Consider the following 13,132-nt stretch of genomic DNA (forward strand, 5'->3'; position numbering starts at 1 on the left):
GTTGCAGGAGCTGCAGCCGAAAATTCTGCGGCGCTAAATATCTGGTACATCGGGTACAAGAGCTCGGGCTGCTGGTTACGGGAGCATTCTTTACTATTTACGCCCAATCAAGCCGGCGGAAAAAGGGGTCTTCAGACGTATATGACACCCCGCCCCCGCCCCCGCCACCAGGCAACTGGCACCTCCCCCCCTCCCCCACCGTTACTACGCCACTGGCCGCAGCTAAGCATCGAAAATGAGCCGCAGAAGCCGAACTGCAAAAGCAACAATGCGAGGATTCGCGACAGCGCATTACCAAGTCTGGAGTAGGCTTTCGCTCTCGCTTGTTTCAGAAGTGTAACATGCGGTCAATTTTTTTATGCTGCTATATTAAATGGCTTGCCTAGTTTCCAGTACCTTGATGGGAGTGCTTTTAGAGCGAATAATACTGCACGAGGAAACATACAGGACCCACTCCTCTTGTTTCCAGTCTGGTTCGCGTTAGAGAACTCGGATGAAGCTGCTATACCAACAAACCCACATTGCTACTGTGATTTATAGTGGCATAAGAAGGATGTAATATCTATCTATTTCATGGTCTTATTTTCGGCTACTCCAAGTCTCCCGTCGCTTCGTCACTCAGGTTACAACAGCGAGCAGCCGTAAAATGGGAAGATGTTTTTAACCAAGGAGCGTGCGACGGGTGCTGAGTGTGAAGGACATGTGCTGCGCGGATTACCTTGTGGGCGTTCTTACCGGCAGGGCCTGGTGCAGGCTGACTGGCAGCTGTGCAGCCAAAGCTGCCGCTTCATTTTGTCGGTGCACCGAACTGCGAGAGTAGAACGTACAGGACGTACATATGTGTAAGCAGAGAACAGCTTTGGTCAAGACCTTATTATGTTCGGCGCCAAAAATCTGCGGGATGAAATTTAAGAATATCACTCAGCACTCCGGGAGAGTCTGCATTGGTGAATCAAATATATCTTGCAGAACACAAGGCATGACTAGCTTCTTGCTACTGGTGTTTTGCCACATCCTACTTCGGTCCTCGGCAAGTGCCGGCTCACTTTGACGTGCCCCAGGCGAGCCACAGTGGCGTCTACTTGACGTCACCCTCGTAGCGAGCTATAAAAGAGTAACAACCCTGGATTTGCCTTTAATCAGTAGTAGCGCATAATTTATGCACCAATAAATCTTGTCATTTCACTCACAGGTCCCGTCTTTACTATTCAGGGCGTTTCAGCTGCTTCGTGGCCACCATTTCCATAGGCCACGGGTTGCATTCGGTAAGTGTCCACCTACTGGGAATGTCCATTTTCTCTGCCGCCGAAGCTCTGACTGAGTGGGCTGATGTACGCGTCAGCAGGAGACAGGCGCCCCTAGCCAATCAACAGTTTAGCAATAGGCAAAATGGAGATGTCCACATGGTGCACACATTGTGAATACTACACCCTTTCCTCGTCCCAGGCGTAAGCTGCGAAAATGCAAACTGAGCATTGTTTACTCTCTTCTTAAAAATAACATTACTATCGCGATGTCGACGGCATCATCGTCATCCTCGCTTTCGCAGTCCAGTGGCGAGGAAATCACTAGAGGGAACTCTGGCGCTAGTGTCTACGGAAGCTGTAATGGGAGCCGTTGTTCGAGCAAGGGAATTATGGGAAGTACATGGATTTGCCCAAACTTCGTCCTTTTGGCTTCAAACGGCTTTATCACTTTGTAAACTCGTCATTTTCAACAGTGTGTTGCGTAGTAAACAATTAAATAAACAACATTAAAATTGCCCGACGGCAGGATTCGAACACAGGGCCTCTAGCACAGAAGCCTGGTATTGAAACCATTAAGCCACGACGCATGTATCGACAAGCGAATGAAACGCCCTTGTGAATTTATAGCGGGCATGCCAGTGCCTTGAGACGCTTGGCGCGTTTCGATTTGGCCACCTGGACAAGCTCAATTGTTGCAATTAATAGCAAACTTACGCGTTCCCGGCGTCTTCTGCACTTCGAAGAATATGTATATATTGCGCTGAAATGTACTACAATAAGATTTATATAGCGTAATATACAAAGCCACAAGAACGTCTGAATCCACAAGCACGAAGATCACACAAATCCATGTACTTCCCATGATTCCCATGGTAGGACAACGACTGCAGCGCCAGAGTTCCCTCTAGTAATTTTTGTAGGAAACTCTATGCCCAAATACACAGCGCAGCGCCACCTAATGTGGGGCTCAGGCCGACCGGCTCCGTCTGCATGGTCTGCTCCTGGGAGAAACTATAAAGAACCACTGCAAGCCACCAGTCTTCATTCATCATCATCATCAGCATAGTTACGCCCACTGCAGGGCAAAGGCCTCTCCCATACTTCTCCAACAACCCTGGTCATGTACTAATTGTGGCCATGCCATGCCTGCAAACTTCTTAATCTCATCCGCCCACCTAACTTTCTGCCGGCCCCTGCTACGCTTCCCTTCCCTTGGGATCCAGTCCGTAACCCTTAATGACCATCGGTTATCTTCCCTCCTCATTACATGTCCTGCCCATGCCCATTTCTTTTTCTTAATTTCAACTAAGATGTCATTAACTCGCATTTGTTCCCTCACCCTATCTGCTCTTTTCTTATCCCTTAACGTTACACCTAACATTCTTCTTTCCATAGCTCATTGCGTCGTCCTCAATTTGAGTAGAACCCTATTCGTAAGCCTCCAGGTTTCTGCCCCGTAGGTGAGTACTGGTAAGACACAGCTATTATATACTTTTCTCTTGAGGGATAATGGCAACCTGCTGTTCATGATCTGAGAATGCCTGCCAAACGCACCCCAGCCCGTTCTTATTTTTCTGATTATTTCCGTCTCATGATCCGGATCCGCCGTCACTACCTGCCCTAAGTAGATGTCTTCCCTTACGACTTCCAGTGCCTCGCTGCCTATTGTAAATTGCTGTTCTCTTCCGAGACTATTAAGCATTACTTTATTTTTCTGCAGATTAATTTTTAGACCCACTCTTCTGCTTTGCCTCTCCAGGTCAGTGAGCATGCATTGCAATTGGTCCCCTGAGTTACTAAGCAAGGCAATGTCATCAGCGAATCGCAAGTTACTAAGGTATTCTCCATTAACTTTTATCCCCAATTCTTCCCAATCCAGGTCTCTGAATACCTCCTGTAAACACGCTGTGAATAGCATTGGAGATATCGTATCTCCCTGCCTGACGCCTTTCTTTATTGGGATATTGTTGCTTGCTTTATGGAGGACTACGGTGGCTGTGGAGCCGCTATAGATATCTTTCAGTATTTTTACATACGGCTCGTCTACACCCTGATTCCGGAATGCCTCTATGACTGCTGAGGTTTCGACAGAATCAAACACTTTCTCGTAATCAATGAAAGCTATATATAAGGGTTGGTTATATTCCGCACATTTCTCTATCACCTGATTGATAGTGTGAATATGATCTATTGTTGAGTAGCCTTTACGGAATCCTGCCTGGTCCTTTGCTTGGCAGAAGTCTAAGGTGTTCCTGATTCTATTTGCGATTACCTTAGTAAATAGTTTGTAGGCAACGGACAGTAAGCTGATCGGTCTATAATATTTCAAGTCTTTGGCGTCCCCTTTCTTATGGATTAGGATTATGTTAGCGTTCTTCCAAGATTCCGGTACGCTCGAGGTCATGAGGCATTGCGTATATAGGGTGGCCAGTTTCTCTAGAACAATCTGTCCACCATCCTTCAACAAATCTGTTGTTACCTGATCCTCCCCAGCTGCCTTCCCCCTTTGCATATCTCCCAAGGCTTTCTTTACTTCTTCCGGCGTTACCTTTGGGATATCGAATTCCTCTGGACTAATTTCTTTTCCATTATCGTCGAGGGTGCCACTGGTTCTGTATAAATCTCTATAGAAATCCTCAGCCACTTGAACTATGTCATCCATATTAGTAATGATATTGCCGGCTTTGTCTCTTAACGCATACATCTGATTCTTGCCAATTCCTAGTTTCTTCTTCACTGTTTTTAGGCTTCCTCCGTTCCTGAGAGTACGTTCAATTCTATCCATATTATACTTCCTTATGTCAGCTGTCTTACGCTTGTTGATTAACTTCGAAAGTTCTGCAGTTCTATTCTAGCTGTAGGGTTAGATGCTTTCATACATTGGCGTTTCTTGATCAGATCTTTCGTCTCCTGCGATAGTTTGCTGGTATCCTGCCGAACGGAGTTACCACCGACTTCCATTGCACACTCCTTAATGATGCTCACAAGATTGTCGTTCATTGCTTCAACACTAAGGTCCTCTTCCAGAGTTAAAGCCGAATACCTGTTCTGTAGCTTGATCTGGAATTCCTCTATTTTCTCTCTTACCGCTAACTCATCATTCGGCTTCTTATGTACCAGTTTCTTCCGTTCCCTCCTCAGGTCTAGGCTAATTCGAGTTCTTACCATCCTGTGGTCACTGCGGCGCACCTTGCCGAGCACGTCCACATCTTGTATGATGTCTTCATTAGACACTAGCAGTTGCGGCGGGCTGAACAGCGTCTAATTCTCCTGCAATCTGTTCCCAGGATGATTTCTGCGTGATTCTGTGGCTATCATCACGTGCACCCAAATACACTGCGCAGCGCAACCTAGTGTGGGGCTCCTCACGACCGACTGCATCTGCGTGGTCCGCCCCCGGGACAAACTATGAAGAACCGCTGCAAGGCACCAGTCTTCATTTGGCAGCGGAAGTAGCGGTCGTCTGAACAGCGTCTAATTCTCCTGTAATATTTTCCCAGGCTGATTTCTGCGTGCTTCTGTGCCTATCTACACGTGCACCTAAATACACAGCGCAGCGCCACCTAGTGTAGAGCTCGGCACGACCGGCTCCGTCTGCATGGTCTGCTCCTGGCAGAAACTATAAAGAACCGCTGCAAGGCACCAGTCTTCATTAGACACTAGCAGTTGCGGCGGGCTGAACAACGTCTAATTCTCCTGCAATCTGTTCCCAGCCTGATATCTACGTGCTTCTGTCCCTATCATCACGTGCGCCCGAATCAATTGCGCAGTACCACTTATTGTGGGTCTCGTGACGACCGAGTGCGTTTGCATGGTCTGCTCCCGGTCAAACTATAAAGAACCGCTGCAAGGCACCATTCTTCATTTGACTTTCTTGAACGCATCGGTGTTTCATTTTCGCTACATGTTGGTCGCTTGCCGGTCTGTTTATTTCGCGTTTGTTTTTTGACAGGAACTTGTTCCCCCCTTTGCCGCACGTATACACTTTCAAGAAAAATAAAATTGTCGCTTTAATTCGGCTTTGGTTCAAGCAAGTTTCTGGCGCGAAACTCTTCGACGCTGTGCGAGCAAAGCTGGGATTCGGAAACCTTTTTTGCCTATTATATTGCTTTTCGCATTTCGTGCGTGTTTAGAGCGGCGGTTTGGCCGCGTTATCAAGGGGCTTTTGTTATCAATGTGATCAGTCGGCCTTCAGAGACGGATGACAAGTGTGACGTAAAAATACGACGAAAAAATAGCTGCGAAGCCCCGAAACCTGCTGTCAGTGCTCATTCCGTACCATTATCCAGGCGATGCCGTCTCTCTTCGTTCTTGCGAATGGCAACGCTGGCAATGCAGTTGCTTTCAGTCTGCTTAGTTTAGGGCGCTCCTTTATGATGGGGGTGCGAGAGCACTTACGTGGTATTTTTTGTATATTTCTCGAGGTTTCTTTGCCAACCGGAAAAAAATGTACTAAATTAGTACGTGTCTGAAAACACCGTAGTTAGATGTTATTTTGGAGTGCCTGCAAATGCCTTGTTGACACTTTGAAATTTAGGACAGTAGTTCTCGAGTTAGATAATTAGGTGCAATTGCCGAATTAAATCATAGTAACGAAAGAATTACTGGCGGCTACTCCGACTGTACTAGAAACAATATGCACTAGGTTTTCTTCGAGTAACGCAACCGCATTTTTCTCTTCGGACATGTTATCTGGGGAACACTGTATAAGTCACTCAGTAAGCGAAAGGATGCCTAGCCGGATTCCCTCAAAATCAGAATCAACACCAATCATGCGGAGCAACGTCTGTACTCCTACTGACAGAAAAAGGAAGAGAGAGAGATAGGCTGCAGTTTTGTCGGAAAGTCGGAGCAATTTTAATGATAGTCAAGTGTACGACAACTACATCTCAGTGGTGTAATATTACACCACTGAGATGACTCATGCTGACAATTGGAACTGTCCCCTGCTATGAGGTCGGGTATACTCGTATACTTATATAACTCCATCAAGAAATATATATATATATATATATATATATATATATATATATATATATATTGACCCGTGGACTTGTTTATCTTTTTTTCGTGTGAGCGTTTTTTACCGTCTGCCAGATGTTAACGCATTTGCGGGACGCGCGCGCATGTATCGGAAGTTTCTCGAATGTTGTCGATAGTTCTGTTGTCGCCGAAGCTCTTGTAATTTGATTGCATGGGGGACGAGAATTGTGCAGAGCTTTCCGGAAGATACGCGGGCACCACCGATTACACTAGAACCTTTATGACTCGTGCATAAAAGCAGGCGCTCTTGACCGGCAGATCAGATATGCGACGATCGCCGACTGTGTTTGCCGCCGGCGTTGTTATTTTAGTAGTAGCTTGCTTTTGAGGGCACAGGTTCGCCGAATGAAACGATAGTTTCGTCAATCACAGTTTTGCTGCCCTCTTCACGATCACCGTGTATGTATATATATATATATATAGAAGTGTGTGGAGTCCCAAGGAGACTACCTTGACGGTGATAAAGTTTCCAACGTTCCAGTTATGTGTTCATTTTCGTCGGCAAAAAGTTAAATACTTTTCTAACAGACCTCGTATCACATATATATATATATATATATATACGAGGTCTGTTAGAAAAGTATCCAACTTTTTGCCGAAGAAAATGAAGACATAACTGGAACGTTGGCAACTTTATCACCGTCAAGGTAGTCTCCTTGGGACTCCACACACTTCTCACAGCGGCACTGCCATTGTTGGAAGCATTCCGAGACGGCATCTTTCGGAATGGAGTTTTGCTCAGCTGTCGTTACAGCCCTAATGTCCTCTCTTGTCTCAAATTGCGCTCTTTCAATGGCCTCTCGATGTTGGGAAACAGCCAGAAGTCGCAGTATCAGGAGAGTAAGGAGCCTGTTGAACTACGGGAGTCTGGTGTTTTGCCAAGAAAGTCTGAATCAAGTGCGAGGAATCTGCAGGAGCATTGTCGTGATGGATGCGCCAATTTTCTATTGACCACAACTACGGTCTCTTGCGCCGCACAGCATCACGTAGGCGACGAAGGACATCATTGTATTACTATTTCGTGATTGTTTAACCCTGTGGTGCGTACTCGCGGTTTATCACACCGCGGGATTCAAATAAAGCAGTCAGCATTACTTTGACATTGCTGCGCACTTGGCGGGCCTTCCTTGGTCTTGGTGACGTGGAATGCTTCCATTGTGACTACTGGGATTTGGTTTCCGGGGCGTACCCGTACACCCAAGACGCGTCACCAGTGATTATGGTGTTCATGAAGTCAGGGTCACTGTTTGTGGAATCCAGCATGTCCTATGAGACTTGAACACGAAGTTTCTTTTGCTCCACCGTGAGAAGCTTCCTCACGAATTTCGCCGCAACTCTCTCCATGGCCAAATCTTCGTTTCTAATGGAATGTGCAGAAAAAGTGCTGATTCCCACCTCTTCCGCAATTTCTCGGATAGTCACACGATAGTGCCGCATCACCACAGCGTTCACTTCGGCAATGGCCTGGTCATCGTATCCAGCTTTTCTGGACACAAGGGTTTAGTTCGTGTGAATGCCACCACGTGGCGTACTCACCTTGAACTTTTCAAACTTCCCGCGGTGACGCGTGATGACGTCAACCAAACAAAAATAAAAAAGTAAAAGCTATCCCTGCGCATTGAACTTCGCCACAATGCTTGTCCCGCTGGCGTTATCAGTGTTCTTGATCAAGCGTATTAGCTCGTCGCCTGGAAATTACTCGTCATCCAGCGTTTACTCGCGACGAGCAATTGTTGATTCTGGGCCTTTGATCCGGTTCTTTCTTTTTTTTCTCTTTTCCTTTTCTTTTTCTTTTTTTTTTCATTCTACGGAGTAAAGAAGCTGGCCTAACCGTCAGAAGCACTTCGGGGCAGCCTTTCTTCAATCGGCATACATTGTTAACGTCGGAACATCGCACAGCGCCTACTAGAGACGCCGTCGTGGATGGATTTTGATTTTCCCTTATCGAATTCGTTAAGGTGCACACAATTATTTCACTAGTGACTTTGCAATGCGCACTCATGGGCTATCGCCGAAGCTGCAAATCTAGATGTGCTTAGGTATTAAGACATATACATGGATATGTTGGTTTTTCACCATGACACAAAAGTCACGAAACAAGAGTTGAGCAAACTGTCCCTGTGACTTCGCAGGGTGTGAGAGGGGGCTAGTTGGTATTTCATGCTAAAGTGACTAGCGCAAGAGTGGACACGGGACACTAAAGAGGCGACAAGGATAAGCGCAAACTTCCAACTGGGCGCTTGTCCTTGTAGCGTGTTTAATGTCCCCTGTCCACTCTTGCGCTAGTCACTTCATGTCGTCATCCGTTAGCATGGAATGGCCGAAGCTGCTGGCAATATTACGTCACATTTACTGGCCACCAGGCCAGGTACACCCTTGGGTACGACATATACAGTACTTGCAGTTAGCTTCCAAAGTAGTCTCCTATGGCGGTTATCCACGTGCGTGAAGCAAGAACGCTATTTAAAATTATTGTGCAGTAATATATGCGGGATTTGTATGTTCTCCACATTCGCTACCATATTGCCGTTCCGCCTTTATTATATAGCCGCAATGTAGACTAACAGCTATCGAACGCCATAAAGGCTATCCACATATTCAACCCTTAATGACCATTGGTTATCTTCCCTCCTCATTACATGTCCTGCCCATGCCAATTTCTTTTTCTTGATTTCAACTAAGATGTCATTAACTCGCGTTTGTTCCCTCATCCAATCTGCTCTTTTCTTATCCCTTAACGTTACACCCATCATTCTTCTTTCAATAGCTCGTTGCCTCGTCCATAATTTAAGTAGAATCCTTTTCGTAAGCCTCCAAGTTTCTGCCCTGTAGGTGAGTACTGGTAACACACAGCTATTATACACGGACTGGATTCCAAGGGAAGGGAAGCGTAGCAGGGGGCGGCAGAAAGTTAGGTGGGCGGATGAGATTAAGAAGTTTGCAGGGACGACAGGGCCACAATTAGTAGATGACCGGGTTGTTGGAGAAGTATGGGAGAGGTCTTTGCCCTGCAGTGGGCGTAACCAGGCTGATGATGCTGATGCTGCTGCTGCTGCTGATGATGATGATGATGACATATCCAAAGACCTCGCGCGCAACTCCTGACACTTAATTGTATTCAAGAGTTGTGCGACTGCCCAGGACATCCTTAACGAATGTTACATAGCGCATTATGAGGATTTACTTGCCAAAACCACGATTTCATTATGAGGCACGCCGTAGTGGACGATTCGGGAATAATTTAGACCACTTGGGATTTTTAACGTGCGCCTAACCCTAAGTATGCGGATTTTCGCATTTCAAACCCATTGAAATACGGCTGCCGTGGTTGGGATTCGATCCTGAGACCTCGTGATTAGCAGCCGAACCCAATAAAAGCTAAGCAACTACGGAGGGAAAGGCATGTTGGCAGTAGGAGGAAGGTGACAGCCGGCACGTGAGACAATTTGTTCCCATCCTCATTGCGAGAGAATGGGTACCATCTGTCCAAGAATGCACTCTATTCAATGTGATGGAGTCCGCGTCCAATATTTCAGACCCGAATCATACTGTAATTACTGACGACCAGACATCTCGCTAATACGTGCAGTCGTTTGACAGCTGCCGAGCGCTGGCGTCGGCCACAGGACCTACTTGACCTTTCTTCAACACTTGCCGACATTCTCGCCTTATTTCGCACCATTGCGTTTCAGCTGAACTGCTTCAACAGCCGATTTATTTGTGCCAGAATTTGGCCACCCTGTCAACGTTATGGTTTCTTATTTTTAAGTCATCTTTTATATTTAGGCTAAGGCTGTCGTGAAATTTCCAGCGGTTTCACCTTTCCCAAAATTCGCGCATTTTTGTCGGCCTCTGTTAATATTTTGGGGGATTTTTAATAGACGTGGAAACCATTGCATGGCCCCCTGACCAAGCTGCTCAAAAAGTCATTTTATATCCCTGAGGTCTTGTGCAAGCTTCCGCCTTCTTGCCGTTCATCAAGCTCCTGATTTCCCTGTCACCTGTATTCAATTTTGACGACTCCATTCCCACGGAAGTTGGCGATGATGTGTCCATGGGATTAAAGCCATTTAAATCAATTTTACTGTGGATACGACAGCCGCTTTTGCTCACTGTGGATGGAAATGTTGGGCTAATGAGCGCCATTCTGAAGCATCTAAATTGATAGTCACAAAATTATGCGTATCCCACGTATGTGCGAATCGATGTAAGCAAAGTTTTCTGTGTTTGTTGTCATTGTTAAACGTAATTTCCACAGTGTAGTCAGGCACCCTCTAATGAAATGCTGTCAATGTTTTCCTGATTACGCCCGCCATTGTGAGGCAAATAAACGTAACTCCGACTCATTTTCTCAGAAATAAACGCTGAATGAAACGCCGACGTCATCCTGAACAAGATCAACAAGCGCCCTAGTGCTCGATCTTGCGATGCCCCTATTTGTAAGCTTATATTCGTGATTTAGTTATTTGGTGGGGGGGGGGCGAAGGCGATGTGTTCTTATAGCGTAGAAACATCCCTCGGACGTCTCTGATGTGCTCGTTTTTATTCTCAAGTACCCAATGAAAACTGTCATCGCTGCAACTTCATGGTGTCCTGGTGGCAGGCCACCATGGCATGTCGCGCAAGTATGACCACGCTGAATCATTTGGATTGGCGTATACTGTTTGCTGCGTCATACTTCTCCACATTCATTTTTCAAGCTATACCAGAGCTTGAAAAGGGCGGCCAACTCACTACGTGCCTTTCCTCTGTTTACTTCCGCAAAGTGTGTGTCTATCGCTGTGGTTACCAAATACGCCCAGCGGTATGCTAACACTCAAGCCTTTCTGTCGGCTGAGCAACTGAAGTCGCAGGCTTTCTTCAACACGGCGTCGACGTTCAATATGGCTATCCTCAATTACTTTTCGCGGACTTCGCTCACCGCCTTCTCTCCAATGTCATCTCCTATACTACTCGCTCCTGCAAGACACAACACAAACACGCAACGACCTTAATGAAGTATCAATAACACGCTAGTTGAAATGCTGTCGACGTATATTTCCGCTGAGCACCGGGATTGGAGCATGGTCCTGTCTATGGTGACATTATCGGTCTACAGCGTCGCTCAACAACACCGCTCGTTACTCATCACTTTTTTTTTGCCGACAAGAGTATAGCGTATCTCCTCTGAATGTACTTTCGGCTTTAAGTGGGACCTTGCACGCCCGCTTATTCTGTTACGTTGACGGCGACCGTTGTCGTCAGGCTGCCACCTAATTCTGAGCGTCGCAGTCACCAGAGTGCACAGAAAGCTGTCTTCCCAAACAAACCACCGGGATTCGAGCCCATCTCCCAAATGCAGCATCTTGCACTTGGGAGATGGGCACTCTAACCATTGCGCTACCACCTGCCTCCACCAATTTCCGTTTATCTGCCTTCCCACTTCTCGTTTTTGCCGCAGACGCAGGAAGAATGGATGCAGAAACGAAAAAAGAAGTAAAGATTGCTTGAGCCGCCAGTGACGCATGACTTTAACTTTGGCAGGTTACCCTCACTGGAGCGCATGTAGGCTTGCGGCTTCGTGCAGATGGTGGGTCGCCTTAGCTTTATTGTAAATTTGCTTTCACCAACTCTTTTCAGCTAGAACTGAAACGCCGGACAAAAATGAGACCTACCGTTGAATATTTCTCTTGTTTTCTAGGTTTAAATCAAAAACGCTCATTAACACAAATAGTGATTTTTTAAAGAAATGGCATAAGGATACTATATTTCAAGGTCATGTTTTGCCAATACGGCCCGGCACCACGTATCGACGAAAGGGCATCACAATGCCGATGCACGCGGCAGGTTACTGAATGAAGAAAACAGGAAACGACTGTTTTTCAGTTCTGGCAACATATTGTACTCAGAACACAAGGCACCCACCACCATGACATTCTTTTTTTTTTGACAACAGCGACACACAATGCCGGACTGATATACTTCCTAAAGGGGTCTCATTTCATTTTTCATCGCAGAACCGCAAGCCCAGTTGCGTCGCGCGTGCTTGCAGCCACGTACTATAACCGTGCTCCTTTTCCTCTAACAATATGGCCGCCGGCGGCTTCAAGCGCTCCCGTAGGTGGCGGATTGGACTGTCACTCCAGAAGTTTAAATACATAACCTCTTTGCATAGAAACGACGGCATGATTGTTAACATCATTGCTCTCCAGACTGATCTTGATGAGCTAACTCATTGGTGCGGTAGGGCAGATGGTAATTAACGCAGACACAACTATACATCTCAAGTTTACCTCCGCTGCTAAGGCGATTCCTAATGCCCACACATTTAATAATGCTATCATTGAAACTTCAGCGTCGGTAAAATACCGCGGTGTAAATTTTAGCTCGTATTTATCCTGGAGCACTCATATTGAACTGATTACTACCAAACACTTAAAAAAACTTGGTCTTCTTAGACGCCGACTACACCAAGCCAACCAGGACACAAAACTACACGCATTCAACATGCTAATCAGGCCTGTGATAGAATACGCATCCGTGATCTGAAACCGTCATTATACCTATCTTGTTAACATGTTGAAATCTATACAAAACAAGGCTGCTCGATTCATCCGTTTCCGTTACTCTCGGTATGAAAGTGTAACAATACTGAAAATATCGCTCCGTCTCCCGCCTCTGGTCATGCGCAGAAAACACAGCCGTTTATCTTTTTTCCATACTCTCTACCACATCAACACACCATCCGCAAGTTCACATCTCCCGGTGCCGCACACACCGGCTTGTGTAGATCACATGAAGAAGACTAACCCATTTTCGCTCGGACAGAACGATACAAATACTCACTTTTGGTCCTGGCTATT

General features: G+C 46.3%; 1 protein-coding gene across 1 annotated transcript in view; it reads right to left on the reverse strand.

Moving 5' to 3' along the window:
* LOC142576620 (uncharacterized) overlaps positions 1 to 13,132 on the reverse strand; it is a 181,330-nt gene that overhangs the window by 118,527 nt on the left and 49,671 nt on the right. Inside the window, exon 8 of the mRNA XM_075686823.1 lies at positions 736 to 808. Within this exon, the coding sequence (XP_075542938.1) occupies positions 736 to 808 (73 nt within the window). The remainder of the gene's footprint in view (positions 1 to 735; positions 809 to 13,132) is intronic.

This window comes from Dermacentor variabilis, chromosome 3 (assembly GCF_050947875.1).
Source record: "Dermacentor variabilis isolate Ectoservices chromosome 3, ASM5094787v1, whole genome shotgun sequence".
Taxonomy (NCBI): domain Eukaryota; kingdom Metazoa; phylum Arthropoda; class Arachnida; order Ixodida; family Ixodidae; genus Dermacentor; species Dermacentor variabilis.